Here is a 24893-nt window from a genome sequence, read left to right as displayed (position 1 = left end):
TTCTTTTTTTGAGAAATTGGAGAATTTGAGAATTGAGAAATAGGGTCACCAGAAGTTTTGTTCTACTTTAATGCAGTTATTAAATGGGAGGGAGAAAATTTTATTGGAAATTTAGCTTAAGTATTTTCACTGACAGAACAAATCTGTCTAGTTTGTCAAAGTTCATTGTGAAATTTGAAGTTGAAAATCTTGTTTCTAATTTACTGTAAATTGGAATATCTAGTATTGATCTTGAAAAGATCATCAATTTGAAAAAAATTTAGCAGAATGAAGAAAATGAAGCGTGTGTTAAAACTGGAAGAGTTGGCATTAATTTTTTTAAAAATTTATATGAAAATGTGTTTAAGAAATTACCCTTAAGAATTTATTGCAGCATTAGTACTAAAATTCGTATAAAAACTGAGTTGAAGAGTAACATCAGCATCAGTGTGTAAATAGTCAATCAGGATAATTCAACATAAAACAATTTCCTTTAGAAACAAATTTGGTTGGTGGAGAGGGGCAGGCTGGAGAGTGTTCTTGATAATTATTTAAACTCCTTGTGTTATCTATAGCTTAAATGTTCAAAGGGATGCAAAGAAATATTTATGAAAAGCTTTTTAAAAAGTCCTTCATGTGTAAGTCGACAAAATATTGTACTTATGAAAATGGAATCATAATTTTTCATCTACACACTGATGTTTATATTTAGAAACATCAGGATAGAATTTGAGTGTTATTAATTACATTTGATAATAAATTACAGCTGCAGTTCTCAAAAACTAAAATCTCTGATCTGGGGATTCTGGGAGTCCCAAGACTCTTTCAGGGAGTCTGTGAAGTCAAAATTGTTTTCATGATAATACTAAGACATTATTTGCCTTTTCACTTTCACAAGTGTTCCGAGGAGTTTTCTAGAGGTTACATGCCTTGATATTTCCACAGATTGAATGAAGAAGCAAATATGAGAATCTAACTGTTTTCTACCATGTTTTAAAAAGATTTGCAAAAATGTAAAACAAAGCTACTCACTAAATTTTTCTTTGTTTTCGAAGTTATTTTTCATAAAAATATTACTTATGTTTACAAGTATTGGGTTTATTATTTTAAATGAATTACTAATAAACATTTTTAAGTTTTCTTAGTTTTAATTTCAAATATGATAAATATCTATACATAAGACTTATATAAACAAAATCTCTTTGCAGTCCTGAGTAATTTGAAAGTAAAAGGGTCCTTTGATCAAAAAAGTTTGAGAATAGCTGCATTAGAGTTTTATTTTGTCTACACTTTTCAGTACTGTAGCCACTAGACACTTGTGGCTACTGAGTACTTGAAATGTGGCTGAGAAACTTTAAATTTTACTAATTTAAACGTAAAAACTGAAGCAGTGGAAAACTTCTTTACAGTGATTATATGTTGAAATGACAATATTTTGGATATGCTGGGTTAAATGAAAGGTATTAATTTCACCTTCTGCTTACTTTTTTTAATGTGGCTACTGGAAATTTAAAAATTATTATGTGGCTAACGTTATATTTTAATGAGACAGCTGTATTTTAGAAAATAATTTTATTCTCTTTCTCTTTTAAACCTTATAACAGAACTATATTGATTAGAAAGTCAGAGGGGAACAGGTAAAGATGGAGTGTCTCAGACCTTTACTTTTCCCCCCCTTTTATTGCATTCATTTATATTCTTCACTCATCTATTACTGTTAGAGCCTAGGGGCATTAGGATAAGCTGTGGTAAGTCAGGTGTGGTAGTTGAGTGATGACCTTGTAATATTAGTTTGTGGTCTTGCTTGTAGGGAAATACCACTATTACCTAATGAAGTGTTTTCTAATTTTTTCCATTGCTCTCAAATTAAATTGCTATTAATTTTTATTTTTGACTTTAAGAACCTTGTTATGAACTAGATCCATTGCCAGCATTCTCTTCTGCAAAGCTGAGAGGTATGTCTCTTGTCAGACTTAATTACCAAGTTTGGTATTTAGTAACAGCTGTTGAGTGAGTCTGGAATAGTCTACCATACAAATACCAGTTGATTAGAAAGCTAGAAATGGAACAAGAAGACTCTTACCAGTAGTAAGGAGGGCATAAGTAAATTTAATTTTTGGCACTATAACTAAAATTAAACTAGCTTTGAAATGTATTTGATACATTTATTTCTTCAAGGAGTCTTGACCAGCAACACCAACTACTGGTGGTAACTAGAAAAGGATAGCTGTCAGCTTACTTTTAGCTTCATTGTTTCTATTTTTAAAATGAGTTACTTATATTTTTCCTCCCATAAATTTCATATGCAGGTCTAGAAAGACAGCAATAAATCTAGTTTAAGTAAGAGATAAGGAATTTTCAGCCCTTGCTTGTTTTGTAGCTTGCTTACTTTGATTGCATAACACTGTTAAATTCACGTTTATCTTTGAAAATTGTGCAAACTTTTAGTTTCAATTGTATTTGAATTACTGATCTGAACAAAATAGTATTAAAAAGTTTTCAAAAATTACAGAAACTTGAATAGAAATAATTCTTCAATTTCTGTTATAAAAACTATTTGTTGACTTATGTCAACAAAAGACAAGTCAGAAGAGATAGTGCTCACTTTTACAAAATGGGTGAAGTATTCTTGGAAACTGTCATGGGTACATTATTGTAAATTGATCTAAGTGTGAGCTCTTAGGTGTTCATTTTTTTTAAAATGTGCTTAGAGTTATTTTAGTTAGTAAATAAAACTGACAAAAAGTAAACTTTGTAAGCATGAAAAAAACAAATCAGTGCTCTCCTTCACAAGCTGTTAGCTTACAGAGTAACTTTAAATTATTTTGCACCTTTATTTAATTTTGAAATATTTTACTTCCATTTATGTTTTTGATATTCTCTGAACTATTAGTATAAGCTTCATGAGGCCAGAGATCTCTTTACACTTGTATCTCAGGTTATAGCACCGGGTCTGGCACATGGTAAATGCTCAACAACCACTTGTTGACTCTAGACATAGTATTAGGTCTTCTGATTGATAATTCATAGAGAATTTATGCATTTTTGATATTCTCATCCTAAATTTAAGTATGAGTACATAAATTTTCTTCTTGAGTTTGTATTTTATTTGTTTTACTCTGTAAATGTAAAATATTTCTGGGAAATAATATGTTGAATTTGGGGGAAAAGAGGAGGTTGGGGTCAGAAATATGAACAAGAAAATACATTTTTAAGAAAGAATTTCCAGTGACATAACTAACATGAAATCATGATTTTGAAAATGTTCCTCAAACTACATAAGAACTCCAGGCAGCATAATATATAACCGTTAGGCAAATTTCATTTTGTTATAACTTAAAACATTTAAAAATCTGGTAGAATTCTACTGCTGTATTATTATCAAATACTTGAAGCCCTGATTTTAGTACAGTAGAGTTTTTAGGGTGTGTCTTAATACAATTACATAAGGAATTAGTTTACCCAGGATGGTTTATTAATAGCACCTAAGACAACAGCTAAATTGCAACACAGCAGACTTTAAAGAGAATGAAGTTCCTAGAATAAATTTTAAAAACCTGAGAATTTGCTTTCCAAGGTTCTTTAGTGTATGTGAGTATTGTACGGAGGTACTTTGAAAAAAATACTTGAGAATGGTAGTATATTTTATACTTACTAAGTTTCTTAAAGTTGAACTAGAAGGACTGATTGAATCCTTTGCTTCAGTGAGGCTGCAGATAAGAGTAAGCAGGGTCACCTAAAGATAGATTTACTTAGAGGTTTGGCTGCCTCTCTGGAACCCGTTAGCTTTGAGCAGATTTCCATAAATGGAAAGAGCAACTGGAGACTCAGTACCTTGGTTGAGCGTGTGGATGATGTGCAACAGGTGGTAAAACAGTCACTGGATTTTTTGTAAATGCTCTCCAAATGACTAGTGTTTAAGCCTAAGGCTTTAGCATTTGGTGAATTTTGAGACTAAGTGAAATTTTTTTTTTCAATTAAAAGTTTCCTGGAAACAGTTTAAAAAGATTCATATCTTTAGTGTGTAGAACTTGTGAATTTGTAATACGATTTTATGAAATTTGTATAAATATTTCCTTTTAGTTCCTTTAGAGGACATTTTGAGAAAAATCTATCAAATTAGAATTGTTCCATGTTCATGTTTCAGAACCTCTTACCAAGTAGAATATTCAGTATTTTAAGTCAGGATATGAAATTAATATATCCTTAAGATAATAAGTTTGTGCTTGAATTGCCAATTTTCCTGTAAGGTCAGTGGATTGTCTTTAATTAACTTCATTACACAAAAGAAATACTTGCGTGCCTACTGTAGGAAAAGTCTATGTTAGGAACTATAACAGATACAAAGATCTGAGATTGAGATAGTCCCCCTGATCTCAAGGAGTTGATAATCTTACAGGAGTGTTAAGAAAGTATCACCGTTTATTGAATTCTTATCTGTATCCCAGGCATTGTGCATGTTTTTTATGGGAATCACCTCACTTAAATTCTCACAACTATATGAGGTAAGTAATACTCCTGTTTTGTGCAAGAAGAAACTGAGCCTTACAAGATATTAAATTGCTGGCCTAGGGTACCAGAAATTATAACTGGCAGAGACTAGAACCCAAGCTGTTGGACTTGGAATCCCAAACCACTGCTGTACACTTCACTGCTTTGCAAATAATTTAATCAGCGAAGCATAAAGTAAGTGCTAGAAGAGAGTTACAACAGGTGGTAGAATTAGAAAAGGCTTCATGGAAGGAAAAGAAAAAAAAGAAACTCTGAAAAAAGATTTTGTGAGTAAACAAAGTCTAGTGAGGTCCTGAAGAAGACAGCAAGGTTATTGTGAAGAAAATTCCCAAGTGCTCTGGTGCTAAAGCTAATGCACTCACGAGCCACAAGGGTCTCTAAGAATTGAACTGCTTCATTAAATTAACTTAGAAACATGTGTTTCTTACTGATTATGCTAGGTATTACCCCTGATTTTAGTAGCAGTATATCAAAATATATAATTGACCTCATAGGACTGTTAATCTACAACCATCCTTTTCCCTTCAAGTTAGTTTTGGCTTAAAATTGATAAGGGTTCAAATATCAAGGGTCTTTCTTTGTTTTCCTTTGGATATGATTCAGAAATTTCTCAGTAATTTCTGATCAATCTCAATAGTTGCTTTATAATCAACATTCATTTTACAAAGTAGATCCAGTAAGATACTAGATTGTGTTGGTTTTTAAATTATTTTTGTAAGTAATTTATATAGACTAATGTGTATCAATGATTTATTTAGTTATTCAAATGAGAGGTAATTTATATTTATTTCTTATATAGTGATGTGTTTTAATTTAGTAATGTGTTCACTGCATTTTTAATTGAGTAGAATTTATTTTCCCTCTAGTGGAAGCATCAGTTCATAGCAGTAATGCACACTGTACAGATAAGACCATTGAAGCTGCTGAAGCCCTGCTTCATATGGAATCTCCTACCTGCTTGAGGGATTCAAGAAGTCCTGGTATGTGAACTGTTCTTTTTTATCTTAAACATGTCATCACATTCACTTCATGTATAGAATGAAAGTTTTTTTTTTTTAAATACAAGGGAAATTGTTGGTGTTTTCAAGGTCTGTTGTACATGAATACCTGTGACAGCTGTAATTGATCTTTGTCAAAGTTCCCAAGTCTTAAATACTTCAAATACTTGATTTTCATAATAAATGATACAGAAAATGCTTATTAGAGCAATTAGAAACAGACCAATGTTTATTAAATTGCTATTTATACTATCATTTCTTATTTCCTTAACTCTGGGTAAATTACAAACTTTTGTAGTGCTTAAGAGCATGGCAAATGGGGGCATTTGCCTCCTGTGACCACTTTTAGTTTTGTATTCAGTAATAAATAGGCAGTAGCTCCAGGGAACCGTCCATGGTGGAGAGAGAAGGTAGCACCACCATTTCCTCTCACTCTCTCTGGCCTGCAAGTTTTCCTTGTCTTTTGGTCCTTTTCTTCTGTAAGACTGCCTTTGAGAGTCATTTCGTCCTTATTTTAATGTCCAAATGTTACTTCGACTTAATACAGTAAGATTGACCCTTCTTAAAGGGATTTACAATAAATATTAAGAGCAACTATACTTTTTAGTTAGAATAGGATTCCCATGTATTATTCAGGGATATGAGAAGAAAATTAGGGCGTATTGGTCAGTGTCTAATCCATGATAGATTTCTTAAATGTCTCTTAATTGAAATAGAAATGTCATATCCTGATTATTCATGCATTTTGGACGGAAGCCGGAGCAACGTTATTGTATGTAATAGAATACCAAATAGCAATCTGTATGGACTGTTTTAGTACCCAAAATATCAGTACTGTTCCATTAAATAAAATTTTAAATATTGAAAGATGATATTCATTGGGCTGTAATGAGCAGGTTTTCCTTTCCTTTATATTTTAAAATGAACTGTAAGTGCTTACTTTTCACTGAATACATATTTATTAAATATTTTAAATTTTGTACCATGTGCATGTATTACCTAGTTAGAGAATAATGAAGGGTACGTGGAAGGAAAGTAATTATTAAAGAACTCACTCTTATACTATTGTTTTATTTTCAAATGTTTTCCCAATTGTCAAAATAATTCAAAGACTTCTGCAGTGAGCTTGAAAGTATCTAAAAGTGTGAAGAATGGGGAGTGACTACTCACGATCCCCTCCTTACCCAGAGGATTTCAAGTCAGTTTTCTTTGCATTTATTTCCTTACGTACTTTAGATCATATTGCGTATTTAGCAAATTAAGTTCAAGTTCTTATCCTGCTTTGATGAATTCTTAATAAACCTCACTTCTACTAAATATTGAATTGTCCACATTAAGAAGCAATAATGGGGGTGGGAGATTTTAATTTTTCAACTTTTTTTTATAGTGGAAGTGTTTGTCCCTCCTTGTGTATCAACTCCAGAATTTATCCATGCTGCTATGAGGCCAGATGTCATTACAGAAACTGTAGTGGAGGTGTCAACTGAAGAATCTGAACCAATGGATACCTCTCCTATTCCTACATCACCGGATAGCCATGAACCAATGAAAAAGAAAAAAGGTAGAGTATATTTATAAATTTCTGGAAAAGTGAGTGAAATTTTTTCTGGTATCTTTTTCCCCGTCAAGGGACATAAGAAATACATGCTATAGCTTCATGATTGATGTTATCTTAACTAGATATTCTCAAAGAATCAATAAATTGAGATTTTAATTTTGTGTTTTAACATGTTCATCCTGTTTAAAGGAGTTAGTATTTGAGCCCTATAAGTAGTTCCCTGAATATGAGATTATGACAGGTGTTGGACACACAGAAGGAAGAGGTTCATTGCACGTTTGTCTACTTTCTGTTACTTTTGGGTGCTTGGTTACTTTTTAAAAACAAACATTCTTTATTTTCTCTAGTTTTCACAGTCTTACCTTCCTACTCTTTTGTAGGCGTTAAAATAAAAAGCCCAATTTTCTCCCTACCTTCTGTTTTAAAACACTAAATTTGCCAATAGTGACTTCTAAGTGGAATAAATTTACCAGTGGGTAAAGAGCATTTCCACTTACTGTTTGACTCTTGCTGAAACCTCTGCTCACCTGATTCCAGTGGGTGAGGCACAAGGCTCCAGCATATCTCCAACATCCCGAGGAGATGGGCAAGTTCTTTTCCTGTTTGAATCAAAGGTAAAACTTGAAAGAAATGAAATCCTATGTAAATGTGTACTCATCTAATTCCACTTTCTTCCCTCTTGCTTCACATTTTAGAGTGGGAAAAAAATCAAAGGCAAAAATAAGGGAAAACTTGAGTTAGAAATAGTGGTATTTTCTTTCATTTATTAGACAGATGTGTGTCAAATTGTTGTGATGTTCATGGGTCTGTACTTACTGCTGAGAAATACGATGAAGAATAAGAGTGCCTTCCCTCAAATAATACACATAGATTATATGTATCTTGAGAGAGGTATGAATGAGAGAATTGAGAAGGAACAACTACTTCTTGCTGTAAATGTTTAAAAACAAAAGGGTACATATAAATAGCCCTGTTTACCCACTGCCTGCGGTAGCCTTTGGCTGGTTGTATCTAGTGGGAGCTATTACAAAATACTTCAGAAATTTTTAGATTTAAAAGAAGATAGAAAAGACCATGAAAAGCTGGGATCATTTAGGGAACCAAGACCTCTAGATAAACAGGTTGCTGTGCCTGGGTAGTATGATATAAACCAGGAAATAATTAGCCAATTTAATACTAATTTTTTATATTTGAAAATAAATGGTCTTAATGAATGATCATTTAAAAAGTACATGTAACACTATTATTTATTTATTTGTGGTTAAGTACATTTGGGACATACAAAGGTAGATTATTTTTTCATAGCAGAGCCGCCTTGTTATTTCTGGAGCTTTTAGTATACTAATATGTGTGTGAATCTCCAAGAGAAGATAGCATACAGTGTTCTAAAAGTTATTTTGATTGGAGAACCCTTTTTCCTACTGATGAATAACCTGTTTCTCAAGGAATATGATTTGGGAAATACTGTTTCATAAGAAAATAAATTCTTTTTGTGCTAACCTTTCCATTAAAGAAGTTGGGCTTTTGTGCTTGAATTTAGGAGATGGTACAGATGTTAGTTTTATTACTGACTGATATGTACATATAAATATTATTTAAATTAAGAAATTAAGCTCTATTTTAACAAGGAGACCAGTGAACTTTCTATTTTAATTTTTGCCACAGCACATTTATTGATTAGAATTACCTGAATGAAAGCCTACAATATAATAGCTATGCATTTTGAAATATAAATTAAAACACTTTAGCTCTTTATTTAGCTCTAAATAATCCTTGCTAATGAAGAGTAGAGTGACATCAGAAATCCCAGTTGTATGACAATCACCAAATCAGTATTAATATATTTAATCTGAAAATATAATATACATGAATATTCCCAACCTCTTTCTTGAGGCTTCCCCTCACCTGTCAGCATTCATCCATCAGAGCTGAGGATTGAATACAACTCATCTCAGACTTTGGCCTTCTTTAGTGTAGAGAAGTATAGTTCTTGCTTTTCTGTTCATTGTGGATGCTAGAGAGACTTACGGCAGAAGTGAGGAGAAGCAAAAGGAAGAGAACAAACATTTATTAGATGTAGGAAATAATTACTTGGAACTTTTTTTTTACCCTTACAATGTACCTGCATATTGAGGTGGGGAAATTTGAACACTTATGCTTGAATTCTGGTGAATTGATTGGCTCAGAGCAGTAGAGAGTGTTTAAAATAACATTTTTTACTTTTCCTCATTTGAGCTCAAAGGGCTTCGCAGATTATCAGATCTTCTGCAATAGGTAGGTAAAGCTTTTTCTAACAATCCTGTAGAACAGAAAACAAAAGAGTTTGTACTAGAATTTGTTTCCGTTGCTACATTATTGGAAAAGGATAGCAAATTGAGGCTCTGACCATGTAAATAATAGGTTACTAGTACCTGACTTGCCATATACATTGAGATTACTACCAACTAACTGCTGTAATCTAAAATTGCAGAAGTGCTTTTAATGCCCCTTTTAAAAGCAACTTTTTATATACGTGGAGTATATTAGTCCACAAATTAGTGTCCAGTTTCACAAATAATATGTTATCAAAGAGTCTGCTAATCATGCTTCTATTATTTTTCCTGTTTTCAATGTATGGTTTCAATATCTTATTCTTTCAGTTGGCCGTAAACCAAAGACCCAGCAATCACCAATTTCTAATGGGTCTCCTGAGTTAGGTATAAAGAAGAAACCCAGAGAAGGAAAAGGTAATTTGGGGAGGGCTGTTTTGGAGGTGAGATAATTTTTTTCCAGTCAGGTGACATTTTTGCATTTGTAAGAAAGTTATTTCTAGTACATGCACATGTGGGAGTACTGTCTTTGGTAGTAGTTCTTAGTCAGGGGTGCATCAGCATCACCTGGGAAGCTTTTTCAAACTATCCATACCTGGTCCCTAGCCCCCTGAGATTCTATAGTCATGGATATACTATGGAGAGTGGAAGAGGGCAGGCGTTTGTTTGTATTTTTTGGAAAAGGTCCTAATTGCAGTCTGATGCACACCTTTCTTAAGAGCCATTGTTCTAGGGGATGTGTTTATGTATAATAGCACTCCTCCTCACATAGAGCCACTTAGAATTGAAAGGGGTTTACTGGGGCCAGCCCAGTGGCATAGCGGTTAAGTGTGCGCGCTCCACTTTGGCAGCCTGGGGTTTGCAGGTTCAGATCCTGGGTGCGCACCGATGCGCACCGCTTGTCAAGCCATGCTGTGGCGGCGTGCCATATAAAGTAGAGGAAGATGGGCACAGATGTTAGCTCAGGGCTAATCTTCCTCACAAAAAAAAAGGGGGGGGTGGTTTACAGCTAAGGCTTATTTCTGATACATAATTTCTTAACTAATAGAAGCAATGCAATAATTCAAGGAAAGCTGAATTTAATTTCCTAGTCAACAAATTTCAGTCATGTCAGTAGGGAGTCAGAACAAAAAATTTAACATATTTCAGCTTTAGAATTTGTATATTCTCGTTAAAAAGAAAAATAGCAATAAGCCTCCCACATTCTGTGTTCTCTTAATTTGTTGGGTAAGTTGATTTCAAGTAATATTTTAATAATGGTTTTAGGTGTGTTCTGATAACTAAAAATTTATCACTTCGATGAATAAATGTTTTCAGACCAATATTCAATAGTTGGATACATTTTCGGTTAATATATTCAAATTTATTCCATTGTCAACAGATGGTCTGACATATCTAATTTTAAATAATTAAAGCAAAATTTAAGTTTCTATTTAAAAAAAATTAAGTCTCTAGTAAGCCTACCAATAAATTTAGTTAGACAAAAAAATCCAGTTACAGTGAACTCTCATTTATTCAGGAACTGATAATTCAGTTTGAAACGGATTTAAGATACTTTTATTTCCTTGTCTGTCTTTGGTCATTTTACATTTCTGACATCTTAGGTTTTATCTTCCAATTTATATTGAAAACTTTAAAACTAACATAATAATAAATATTAGAAAGCTCAACTGTAAATATACAGTTATTACTGTTTTTGTGTGTGTGTGAGGAAGATCAGCCCTCAGCTAACATCTATGCCGCCAGTCCTCCTCTTTTTGCTGAGGAAAACTGGCCCTGGGCTAACATCTGTGCCTGTCTTGCTCCACTTTATATGGGACGCCGCCACAGCATGGCCTGACAAGCGGTGCATCGGTATGTGCCTGGGATCCAAAACCCGGGCCGCCAGCAGCGGAGCACGAGCACTTAACCGCTGCGCCACCGGGGCAGCCCCGCTATTACTGTGTTTTAAATAATTATCGTCAGTGGTATCTCTTGTACTCAAAGACCTTATGCTTAACATTGGAGAAAACTTTGTGATGACCTATTTTTACCGATCAAAATAACCTTTGATTAAAATTTCAGTCTTATGTTACTAAACTTCAGGCAACATGTAATGTGAAAATTAAAGTCACACCTGGATTAAAAATCCAACCAGTGTTTCCTTTTCTGCAAAATTATGATAATGTCTGCATAGGCTTAATGAATTACCTTGTCTGATAAAGAAGGCTTCCCTTTCTGAATTCTCTTTTCCTTAAAACCAGAAATAGAATTATTAATTTTGAGTTGGGGATGGGGGTGGAGCATTTAAAAATAACCAGAGGAATGTTGATGACTCTAATTAATTCAACAGACATGGAAGAATCAAGATCCTTATTATGTACAAGGCATTGTCTATGTTGTACAAAAATTTCTTCCAGAATAAGTTCTTTGCTCATTTTTATTATATCCACTCATAGGGCTTGATAATCTCCTGGTCATAAACAAAATAAAAATCTCCCAGTTGTACATCTTGATGTAATTTTAAGTTATGCAGTTTAATAGTAAGAGTTTTTAGGTATTGATGCTGATGTAATAGAGCTTCAGAGACACAGATGTAACATTGTGAAGTTGCAGGTTAATCTTTTTAGGTCAAGAGATGCACACTGGGCTCAACCATGAGTTAATAGATTTATTGAATTTTCAGGGAAATCCCGAATGAAAATGAAATGCTAGAAGAAGAGCATCAGTGTTTCTATTGAGTAGCAGTGGCTTAGTTTGGAAGCCTCTCACCCCTTAGAGGTTCTTCCTATGTAGCCTGTTACTTGGATCTGGATTTGAAGATAATAAAGGGATAGTGAGTAGGAGCCTAGAGATGACCTGGTGACTCAGTGGTGGCATATGTATTCTAATCTCCTCAGGATTCTTTTCTGTTCTTTCATCAATTTAAGAACCTCTGCACCTAGAGGCTTATGAAGGGAATAAAAGAAAAACAGTAGCCTAAAAAGCCTGGTCTTCTCATAACCACTTCCCACTACTCTTCCCCCCGCTTCCAAAGGAAAAAAAAAGTGATGCTTTCTTCCTTTTGGGATTAAGTTCCTTATTTTACCTACTCAGATTCCCTCCTTTTCTTCTATGCTAATCTTACCCATCTTCCAGGACTTCATGATGTCTTACCAATCCACTTTATTTTCACTCCTGAAATCCCGGACATTATTTTCTATCATGCGTTTGGAATATAAGTATGCATTGCCTTGTGAAAGATCTTATATTGTTTCAAACTGTTGTTTATTTCTTGTATTGTTGCTTAACTGGTTGTCTACTTTTTTTTTTTCCTTCCCAACTAAATCGTAAATTCCTTGAGGCAGGGACCAGGTTTTAAAAGCTTCTCTATATTCTCTGCTACACTAAAGCATAGTATGTGATGAATAAGTTATTTTATTCTGCAGAAATATTTTAATATTTCCTCATGTTCATATCCTGCTTATAGCACGATCAGATGTTATATATAGTTAACATTTGATGAATACTTGACTAGTTTAAGGAATTGCCATATCGCTTTTTAGTATTTACTGTTTAAGGAGTTAATATTTTAAGACTGAAGCACAGATGTGTTTAATAACTGAGTTGTTCATATATAATGAAATCTTGCTAATATATTACTTATCTTCACTGTACTGATCAGTAGAAAGAGATTAGCAATTTTGAAAAATCCGTTTTTGGAAGCAGTAGCTTTCATTGCTATCAAATCTAAATTGATTAGTAGTCCAGAGGATAATGAAAGAGGATGTTTAAAGGGTCATGGATAGTTAGCACTTTATAAGACATGTACCTCATAGTTCATGCCTATAGGTGAATCAAAGAAAAGTATGTTTCTTACAAAAAGGCCCTAGGACTGATAGCTAAAAGTTATGTAAATTCCATTGCATATTGCTTACCTTTTCAATAAATTAATAAGTGCCTTTTGATGAATTTTGATCATGGAATTTGGGCTTATATAATAAACATATAGATGCAAATAAATTTATTTTATTCAGAGTTTAAATCTGTAAATTAATAACTTTAATTCTGTTTAATTTAGGTTCACTTCGTGCTATGTATTATGCCATTGCCTTTACTGAACTCAAAATCTAGGGTAGGGTGATATATGACAGTACAAAATCCAGAACCTCTATTATATTAGTATCGTAACTGGAAACATATAGGGTATTATTTTTAAAAACCAACAAACAAGTATATTTAGGATTTTTATGTTATAATGAAAGATACTTTATATGTTATTTACTAGACAACACAATTTGACACTGCAAATGATTGCTGATATAGTGAAGTACTTAATGACAGACTTAGTACATTTGTGTTTCACCAGTAATAAATGGATTGATTTTTATCCATCATAATTAGATACTTGCTTTTAATTACGTATTTAATTATGTAGATGAATTTTTGATCAATGTCTATCATTGTTTTCAAAGGAAACACAACCTATTTGTGGGAGTTTCTTTTAGATCTACTTCAAGATAAAAATACTTGTCCCCGGTACATTAAGTGGACTCAGAGAGAAAAAGGCATATTCAAGCTTGTGGATTCAAAGGCTGTCTCTAAGCTTTGGGGAAAGCATAAGAACAAGCCAGACATGAACTATGAGACTATGGGTCGAGCTTTGAGGTAAGAACACAAAAGAATGAGTTTTCAAACAAAACTTATCTCTTTATGTTGTCTGTTAGTTGTTTAAAGAGGAGCTCTAAAAATCCTTTATTATAACTTTTAACTTGGGGGGATATTCTAGGAACTTCTTTGATTTGGAGGTGGTTGGGAAGAGATGAGTTTGGTCTAGAGGTCTAAAATTGCAATATCATTGGAGAATCCATTTTTGCAAAAAATGTGCTTTTGCACTTAGGACTATTCCTTAATAGAAATTTAAGTTGTAGACCTTTAAGAAAATTAAACCCAAAGGAAGCACAGTTTCCAAATTGTTAATTTGCTTTTTACTCCTGCGAATTTGTTGTAATGGATTTATCTTGATATGAAAATTTCTCTTTAAGTTTTGTCAGTTTGAGAAACCCACAAAATGTAATGTACATGGTTTGTAATGTATTTGGTTTCTTCTAGGGTGTGTATCAATGAATACATAGTTTATGGGACAGTATTCACATATCCCACAGATTCATCTCTACTACGCATGGCATAGGTGATTTTTCCACATAACATCAGATTGTTTTTATAACGTATGTAAGTCAGAGTTGAATTTTTACTCCATAAAATACAGTAAAATATTCTTTATTTAGGTTAAATTACTTCCTTTAAGAAAGAGAATGAACTTTTAGCAACTTTATAGATCTTAAGGCTATAAATGACCTATGGCACCAGGTTCCAAGTTCATTCCTACTCCAAATTCTTAGCCTTTTGAACAATCCAGGCAGTAAGAGCTCGTTTTTCATATTTCTTACAGGAATAAGTGAATGTTCTGTTAGTATCCATGCTACATGGTGTTTTTTTTTTTGGTGGAAAAATGTAATACACTTGATTCATTTAGTACTTTTTCCCTTACAGATATTATTACCAAAGGGGTATTCTTGCAAAGGTTGAAGGACAGAGGCTTGTATATCAGTTCAAGGATATGCCCAAAAACATAGTGGTCATAGATGATGATAAAAGTGAAACCTGTAATGAAGATTTAGCAGCAGGTACTGATGAAAAATCATTAGAACGAGTGTCACTGTCTGCAGAAAGTCTCCTGAAAGCAGCAACTTCTGTTCGTGGTGGAAAAAACTCGTCTCTAAACTGCTCCAGAGCAGAGAAGGGTGTAGCTAGAGTTGTGAATATCACTTCCCCTGGTCATGATGCTTCATCCAGGTCTCCTACTACTACCGCATCTGTATCAGCAACAGCCGCTCCAAGGTAAGTGAGGGAAGAAACCATTAGGTGTAATGTATTGACTTTTTAGAAAGCTCCTTGGCAAAAATGATGTTCCTTTTTTAATATTAGCATTCTAAGAAGCCACTGTTGTCAGCACTTTGAAGAGTGCTTGATATTTTAAATGTATTTTATTGTTATTAAAGTGGATGTCTCATCTAACCTGAATTGGTTTTTATGGTTTCAGAGATGGAACTTAATATGGGCTTTAATTTTTTTTTTTTCTTTTGTGAGGAAGATTAGCCCTGAGCTAACATCCATGCTAATCCTCCTCTTTTTTGCTGAGGAAGACTGGCTCTGCGCTAACATCTATTGCCAGTCTTCCTCCTGTTTTCCCCCAAGCCCCAGTAGATAGTTGTACGTCATAGTTGCACATCCTTCTAGTTGCTGTATGTGGGACTCGGCCTCAGCATGGCCGGAGAAGCGGTGCGTTGGTGCGCGCCAGGGATCTGAACCCGGGCCGCCAGTAGCGGAGCGCGCGCACTTAACCGCTAAGCCATGGGGCCGGCCCTGGGCTTTAGTTTTTTAAGTATATTTATTTCATGGTATTTTATATTCTAAACTTCAGGGATTGTCAGTATATCTATAAGATTTGGGAGCACTAGTTTTGTACATTTTAGATTTGCATTCATCTTTTTGCTCATGAGACCTATTTTCTAATTTAGTATTAAATATAATCAACTTTTTTTTTATCTACTAGGACAGTTCGTGTGGCAATGCAAGTACCTGTTGTAATGACATCGTTGGGTCAGAAAATTTCAACTGTGGCAGTTCAGTCAGTTAATGCAGGTGCACCATTAATAACCAGCACTAGTCCAACAACAGCAACCTCTCCAAAGGTAGTTATTCAGACAATCCCGACTGTGATGCCAGCCTCTACTGAAAATGGAGACAAAATCACCATGCAGCCTGCCAAAATTATTACCATCCCAGCAACACAACTTGCACAGTGTCAACTGCAGACAAAGTCAAATCTGACTGGATCAGGAAGCATTAACATTGTTGGAACCCCACTGGCTGTGAGAGCACTTACCCCTGTTTCAATAGCCCATGGTACACCTGTAATGAGACTATCAGTGCCTACTCAACAGGCATCTGGCCAGACTCCTCCCCGAGTTATCAGTGCGGTCATAAAAGGGCCAGAGGTTAAATCAGAAGCAGTGGCAAAAAAGCAGGAACATGATGTGAAAACTTTGCAGCTGGTACAAGAAGAAAAAGCGGCAGATGGAAATAAGACAGTGACCCACGTAGTGGTTGTCAGTGCGCCTTCAGCTATTGCCCTTCCTGTGACTATGAAAACAGAAGGACTAGTGACGTGCGAGAAATAAAATAGCAGCTCTACCATGGACTTTAGACTGTTAGTGATAGTACTAACATAAATATTTGCAAGGGATGTCATCAAGAAAAGTCAAAAGAAGACTTTAAAACATTTTTAATGCATATAAGAAAACAATCAAACTTACTGGAAATAAATTACCTATCCCATGTTTCAGTGGGAAATGAACTACATATTGAGATGCTGACAGAAAACTGCCTCTTACAGTAGGAAACAACTGAACCCATCAATAAGAAAAAGGATTGAGAGGGACCAAGCAACTCACTACAATATCAAGTTACACTAAGACTTGGAACACTAACATTCTGTAAGAGGTTATATAGTTTTTGGTGGGGAGGGGTTGGGATGGGTGATCTCATTGTTACATATAGCAACTTTTGATGCATTTTATATGCATACCAGCAATTATTACTGTGTTCACACAGAACTCACTTAACTGGTGCTATGTGGAGACTCTGCTAATATAGGTATTTTAGAATGTGAATTGAAGGATGGATCCAAAAACTTCAGAAAGAGGATAGCAAAAAAGATCTAGTGCGAATTTTTTTTATATATATCATATAGCTTAAGCTGATTTAAAACAAAGGCCTTAGACTAATTTTCGGTTTTCTTTATTGAAATAAGCTAATGGCTTGTTTGTGTAAAGCTTTTTTATTAAAAGAAAAATTTTAAAAATCTTGTACCTAGCACAGTATTGTTATAGAATTTACATGTAACATTTTATATGGTAGTTTAAGTCTGTCAGTTTCTTAATTGTGGACAAATTAACAGTTGGCTCTGGCCTTTTGCTGTAACATGCCTGTGTCACTCACTTAGCCCTGGCATCTGTGCAGACATATCAGTTTCAGTTCTACCGTCACTTGGAAGTTAAGGCTCAGCATGAATTTTTGTCAGGTAGCTCTAATACCTGGAGTTTTCTTTCTTTTTTTTGTTTTAGTTGAAGTTTAAGAGGGAAAGTACCAGTGTTCAGATTTGAACTATAATAGTTTGTATATTCAACATTTGAAGTATATTCTATTTTGTTGTACTCTTGTTTCAAAGTGTATTCAAGTAGGTTTTCTGAAATATAGAAATGAAATTTATCTTGTGTTTTGGTCTCTGGTGATATTTATAACAATATTCAAAAGCTAGTATAGAGACATTGTTTTAGTTAAGTAATAGAAGTCCTACTTCTCCTTCCCTACTACTGCGTGAAGAAATTCTACTTATTTTGTTCCATTACATTAATATTTGGCAAATACCTGCATGTTGCCACTTCCTTTCTAATTACTATCAGGAACTATAATGTTCTACTTTCATACCATAATGAGTTTACCATTTTAATGTTGGCCACACTTAAAGAATTTATATTTCAAATCAGACCATTTGTTTCTTGGTTAGACCTTTTGAAGGTTAGGAAGAACAATGTTTTTACAAATTTGGAAGTGGAGGTCCCAGAGGGATTACATGAATTTCCAAATTTCACACCAAACTAGGTCCTGTGATTCCACATCTTAATGCTCTTTCTACTACAAAGCAAAGTTGTCTATTTTTACATCTTTTAGAAATTTAAATAAACTGATACTTAATATTTTGTGGCCTTTAATTGTGCATTTGATCAGATACTACTTAGGTCAACAAATCTGTATAAGAGCTCCCTGCGTAATCTTTTATCTTTTCCATAAACATACCTGATGGTACTTTATAATAAAAGTTCAAAGAAAAACTCACTTGATTGTTATCCCATTTGGGAGTTAAACTCAAATTCTGCCTCCTTTTAAAACATTTCCTAAATATTTCAGCTTTCGAAATCTGGACTGTATGCTTTGGCACCGCAGTTTCATTTGTCGAGTCCTGTAATAACTCTTTTAGAGCAAAGATGATAGCTTATACCATAACTATACCCCTCCCCAAGTGCTGAGCATATTTGACACTCAGACCTTTATTGATTTTGATAACATGTTTCCTGAGAATCTACGTCTTGTCCTATGGAGGAGAGCTAAAGAAACAAATTTTAAGTGAGTAATTCTTTCCCCCCATGCTATATTATTAATTCTAATTAGGTTAAGCCAAGGCTACCTAGCTTACCTCCACCACTCTACCAGAATATTTTTCTGTCTCCTTCAGAATAAGTACGCCTAAGGTCTAGATTTGGGAACATACATGTTGACTTATATGCTGATCAGAGTGTTTCTGCTGATATGAAATTATCAGTGGTATGGCTTTTAATCTCAACCCTTATAAACTATAAATCATTATAACTTATATTTGCTTTTTGTGTCCAGCATATTAGAGAAGAACCATGTAACAATGGCTTGATGCACTACATTTTTCAGCCTCACCAGGCTTTTGAACATGATCTGTCCATTTATTCCTTAGGTCATATTTCAGCAACAGTTCCAGCCTTCACCACCTTGCTTACCAAATGACCACTATACCTCTTACAGAGAACATGGAGGTCATGAGTGTGAGTGAACTCCCTCCGTTTCTGGACCCCTTGCTATAAGACCATCTACTTATTCCCAAGCATCCACCTTACCGCCTGTCTCAGGAAGGAGGCAGGTATGCCTTCCTCCTGTACTCAGCATCTCCTCCCGTTTCACACCTCTTTGATTTCCTCATTCCAACAGTTAACAGCTCATCGCTCTGTCTCTTCAGTAGCTTGCAGCCTGAATTCTGGCTTAGAAACAGTTCCTACTGAGGTCTCTAATAAGTAAATGTCAAATCAGACAGACACTTCATTTTTTCATGTGATCTTGTGCCTCAGCCTACCTCTTAAAATTCTCCTTTGGTTTTCCATGATACCCTTCTTCTGGTTTACTTCCTGCCTGACCAACTCTTCTTAGCCTACTTTGCATTCCTATTTAGTGTTAGTGCCTAACCAAATTCTGTCTCTGGGGCTCTTTCCCTCAGAGACTAGTTGTAAGAATTAAATGAGTTAATATGTTAGGGATTTAGAACCAGTGCCTGGCATATAGCAAGCACTCTATTAAATGTTTACTATTATGATTTCACTTCAACATAACTGTTTATCTGATAATCTCTTCTGTGCATGTGGTTTCTCCTACCAAATCTATTGTTCTAGCCTAGACTTTTAAGTCTTAAATGGGTTTATCTGATTGCCTACTGGCTGTTTCCTTCTGAATGACCAAGTGAAATCTTGTCCATCTAGAATCTGTTCCTTTTAGCTCAACAAATGACATTACCAGCAACCCATTACTCATACCAGAAGAAACCTGAGGGCCATTCTAGACCCCTTACTTCCTACATCCAGTCATTCACCAAGTCCTATTGATGGTGCCTTCTAAATAGCTTCCTTTCCCATCCTCCCTACCCTTTATTACTGCTTTGTTTTATCAAGCCTCCCTGTAGTCCATTTTCTGTGTCAGCTTTCTGAAATGCCAATTTCATTACTCCCTCACAATTGCTTTCAATTCTTCAATGGCATCTCTTGCTAAAAAGATGAGAGTCCAAAGCATAACACTTCAAGTCCTCTGCCCATCTCCCACGCTTTATTCTCTTGTCACTCCTTTTAGGCTTTTGTGGGCTACAGACATTGACATATCTCATTTTCTCAGATATTCCAGGCACCGACACCTCACTGAGCCATTCCATTGATGGCTTCTCTCTGGACCACTCTCTTCCTTCACCTACATTTGAGTTCACTTGTATTTACTGAATTAGAGGTGACAGACAGCAAAATAAAAATTTCTGAAAGAGGCTTGAAAACCACTTGGTGGGGAGTGGTCTACTCTGAGTGAACTCTAAGTATAAAGACTGAAAAGCATGAAGTATATAAAGATAAGGGTTAGTGGAGAGGAAAGGAATCAGCAATGGAAATCAAGGACTGTTTATAGAGAATTAATGAACAGGACAGATGAGATAACATTTCAAGATATGGTGGGCAACAGTATCAAGTGCAGCAGGAAGGGCCAAGCAAATGAGGCCAAAGAAAAAGCCACTGAGATTATTGATACAGTGACAATAAAAGGGCAGTTCCAGTAGGCGATGCCCATGAAGCCAGAACGTTAAGGGGTGGGGCACTTGGTACATTACCTGTGGCTTGCCTCTGACTCCTTGCCTACGTCACTCAGGAGAGTGCATCTTTGATCACTATATAAACAAGTCATTTAATTATAAATAATCAGAGAAACTTCTTTCCAAAGAGAAAATTTTGGCTTTGGGGTTATTTACAAAGCATCTTATGATCCTTTTACTTTTAAGTCTCCTGGCCTACTTTACGAGGGCACTACAGTGCACATTATTTTTGGGAGGCAAAAGTAACCCTACTTTTAGTTCCACCGCCATCACAGCAACTTTTCCTTTTATTACAGCTTTTAACCATTCACAGTACAAGTCCTCTGTGGTGATTGATCCATACTTAGTGCCTTTGTTATAATCATTGTCCTCCATAATTAAAACCTGTTACGTTCTGTAGGTACTCACTGCACAGTGATGCCAGTCCTAATGAGAATGAGAAGGTACTGTTCACCCTTGGCAAGTGCAGTGATTTGCTTCCTCTCATCACAACTCCAAAGCTTTAAAAAACTCAAGTGCAGCAGGGAGATTTATTTGATGTGTATCTACTTCATGTTTAAGCACCCGTAACTACCAATATTTTTAAACACTGCAACTCAGCAGTAATGCTGTGAGTTCAGCATAAAAACAATGTATCACAACTTCCAAAGTGAGAACTTACAAACATGATTGTTTAATGCAAAATACTCCATATCAAAAACAAAATAAAACTGAACTATAAATAGGCTGTAAACAGCAGAGTTGTCTTCTCCCAAGATACTGTTTCCTCTCATCCCATTGTAGTATGTTTAACTTTGAGAAAATGTTGTCTATTTTAGAAGACTTTCTTTAATGAAGTGATACTATCACTGTCATAAAGGGTGAAATACTAAACCATTTTACATAATCTGCCAATTATATCTGAGTTGAGGACATTAGTTCACTAACACAGTGGTAAACTTTGCTGCACATTAGAATCACCTGGAAAGATTCAAAAATCCTGTTGCCCAGGTCACACTCCATACCAATTAAATTATCATGTATGGGAGAGGGAGCCAGGCATCAGTAGTTTTTAAGTATCTCTAGGTGATTTCATTGTGCAGCCAAGTTTGGGAACCACTGCCCAATGTATAGCTAGATATACTGTATAGATACAATAAGGAAAGCTTTACATTTAGGGATGTGTCCTAACCTAAGCTTTTCGAAAATGTCCAATGGAAAAAGGTAGTTTGAGATATAGCTATTAAGTATTACAAATGGCTTTTAAAAAACTTACATACTGTATAGAATTTCATTGATTCTAAAGCCTTTTTCTCACATTTAACATCTCTTTAATTAGGATGAGTCTTTAGAGTCTTATACACCATGTTAATGTGCCTTGTCCCTTACATTATTTTGGAAAGCTATATACTAATGCCAACAATGCTACCATTGTTCAAAAACAAACACTTTTGAATTGCTTCTTGGAGCAGAACCTAAAATTTTAAAAACTATTTAATGGAGACAAGTTTCCTGCTGAGGAAGATTTTAGTTTTAGAAATAGCCAAGTCACTTGAGGTTAATAAATTGATGTGAATCAAGCTAATGCCACATTTGGTTCAAAATGAGATGTGGCTATAAAGTTCACACTACTTTTGAGACCTTCATAGAACTGGATACGGAAGCTGTTCCAGAAAGTTTCAAAAATATTTTTGAGCAGTGGCAGCAGTAACTCAAATTGTTTTGAAGTGCAAATCAGAATTTTAATGCTTTAAGAAACCTTAGAGATTTTCTGGTCTAGTCCCTGTATTACAAATAAAGAAACTGAGGTTCAGGAAAACTCTTGACTCATCAGTTTACTTCAGCTAGTCAATGGCAGACCTAGAAACAGAACCACTCCTCTGGCTCCCAGTTTAATTTTAGCGTCAACCTCCATTCCCTCCCCCCCCCAAAAAAAAGACGGGGGTAAGTTTCTGAACATAGTTTCTGAGTAAGCCTATCTTATCATGTAGTGATCCTTACTTTCTCACAAACTAAATTTTAAAGTGTCACAGAATTTTGCTGTGTGTTCTCTTCAGGTTTACCAGTCTATGGAAACCAAAATCAAATGTCAAATGTATTCCCTATAAATACAATTTACAATAAAAAACATCTTACAAATCTATGGGGTTGACAGGGCAGGTATGATGCTATACTCTGTGGATGAGAAAACTGAAGCCCTAGAGAGTGGCTCATTCAAGGCCACACTGGTCACAGCTAAGTCTCTTCACTTAGAGCCTGTGCCCTTCTACATGGTGCTTTTTTTTTCTCCCCTTGTTTTATAAGCCCAAGCTCCAGGCCTCTGCCATTCTGGTATCCATCCACTCTAGATAAATGCCTGCCCGTGCCATATTTTTATACATGTCATTAAAAAAAGAATTCATCAAAGCTCCTTATGCAAGCACATTCATTTTTTGGATGCCTTTCCTTTTCTCAAATTGAGATCAATTATGATTATGAGCATGTGTTTTTTTTTCTTAGAATTTAAATCTTAGAAATCTTTCCTCAAGTCTAAGACACGTCTAATTATATGCAACATTCCCTTCATTATTATAAAATCTTGGATGTTTTTAAAAATGGCTCCAATACAGAATATTTGCATCAGTTTCTTCCTTTAGTTAGAAACACCTCTAGAGTAGCTGTTCCTATTGCTTCCTGTAAAAAAAGGTACCATCAAAGTATGCAAACAGTGTGATGTTCCATTTTTGGCAGAACTACTTGACTGTGTCAGAATAACTGAAATCCGCTCTGTCAGCCACCAGATCTCGCTTCTATTCTATATTATATGTGTACTACAAAAGTATCTGACCAGTTTTCATTTCACAAATCTCTTCCTCCCCCACAGTATTACTTTTCTCCCCACTGGTACTCACTCAAGGCCACGAGAACATGGTAGTGGAGAGAGGTGAGCACTTCGGAGTCAACACAGACCTGAGTCCTGGCTCTGCTACTATTTGCTGTCACTTTGGTCAAATTATTTGACCTTTTGAGCCCCATTTTAAATTAGGAGTAGTTGTAAGATCACATGTAAAGCTCTTAGAGCCAACGATAAGGAATTCAAACGTTAGTTTCTTCCTATGTATACACCATTATTTATTTAAACAAATGAGGTGGTCATTCCTACCACCTTGTAGAGTTGAATCTACTGAAATATGGCATAGAGGAAGAAGAAAATCCATGGCCACTCTTTCTCTCTTCAAATCTGCACAACTGACCTTCTCTTTTAAGACTCTTATTATAACCCCAATCAGAATATTATGGGATATAAAAGGAAAAGCTGAACCAAAAGGTACATAGGGATGGAGTAAGAGAAACTCTTAATTAATGGAACGTACTTAAAAATTTAGAATACAGACTTGTTATTTACCATTATGCCTTCGGGTTACTGACAATCCCTAAGGCAAAGCTGTCTACAGAGAGAGACTTAAGGGGAAGTAAAAATAAAATAGGAAGTGCAATACAACAAGCTTTATATACTCCTAAAAATTGTTTACATAGAATGCTCACATAATTACATGTTAAATGAAGACAAATACAAAAACACCAGACGACAAAAGCATACTGAAGTAAGTGTTTAGCCTACTGTTGCGATAACACCAAAGGATAACTCATAAGCAGAGTTCCATTGTGGATTTTCCCCCATCTCCTTAATTCATAGGCACATTTCAATCACATGTTGGTATTTCGAGAAGTGTTTTTGCTCAGTGGCATTCCCACCCACTCCCAGCCCCACCTTCAACCCATAGCCTGTTAATTCATATATTGGTGAACAACTGAAATTCAAACATTATTTTGGCTTTCATTCTTATCCAGATTTGCTTGCTTAATTAAGGCTGTCATAATTTCTCTTCAGGTTGGTGTACTTTGGGGAAGGTAAACAATATTTAATGCCTGTTCTAATAAGTATTCTAATCAATGTTCTGCTTCTCAACAACAGAGGATTACCACTAGTCACGCCAAGATTTGAATGAAATGGCAGTTGGTACAGATGTTCTTCCTGCTTGCTATTCCTTCCAGGCGGCCCCAAGATTTTGTGGACACAATGTGTTGAAAACCTCATTTGTTTCAAAAGTGGTTCCAATGCAGAATATCTGGGTGAACCATACTGCGGAACTCCAACCTCGGTGCTGAGAGATACCATGTAAGCATAGCATAGGTGCCTTCACTGTGCAGCTACGGATCCTCCTTTGTCCACCTTAAAAATGAAGGTCTGTGTGTAAATGGATAGTGTGGGCCACCACATTAACAGTGTTAAAAGATCAAATCTACTCCCAGATTCTTTTTGGACTAAAAAGACGAGAAAATAACAGCAC

General features: G+C 35.1%; 1 protein-coding gene across 19 annotated transcripts in view; it reads left to right on the top strand.

The window, feature by feature from the left end:
* ELF2 (E74 like ETS transcription factor 2) overlaps nt 1-18136 on the top strand; it is a 95764-nt gene extending 77628 nt beyond the window's left edge. For 5 of the 19 annotated variants that reach the window (XM_058550075.1, XM_058550087.1, XM_058550088.1 and 2 more), the window contains 7 exons: nt 5358-5471; nt 6877-7050; nt 9283-9321; nt 9687-9773; nt 13790-13982; nt 14868-15215; nt 15931-18136. In XM_058550075.1, the coding sequence (XP_058406058.1) occupies nt 5358-5471; nt 6877-7050; nt 9283-9321; nt 9687-9773; nt 13790-13982; nt 14868-15215; nt 15931-16558 (1583 nt within the window). In that variant the 3' untranslated portion in view covers nt 16559-18136. Of the gene's footprint in view, nt 1-1880; nt 1935-5357; nt 5472-6876; nt 7051-9282; nt 9322-9686; nt 9774-13789; nt 13983-14867; nt 15216-15930 lie in introns of all 19 variants that reach the window. The other 14 variants (XM_058550072.1, XM_058550071.1, XM_058550079.1 and 11 more) reach the window with 10 other exon arrangements.
* The last annotated feature ends 6757 nt before the right edge of the window (nt 18137-24893 follow it).

This window comes from Diceros bicornis, chromosome 11, assembly GCF_020826845.1.
Source record: "Diceros bicornis minor isolate mBicDic1 chromosome 11, mDicBic1.mat.cur, whole genome shotgun sequence".
Taxonomy (NCBI): domain Eukaryota; kingdom Metazoa; phylum Chordata; class Mammalia; order Perissodactyla; family Rhinocerotidae; genus Diceros; species Diceros bicornis.
This window is presented reverse-complemented; position numbering and strand designations above follow the sequence as displayed.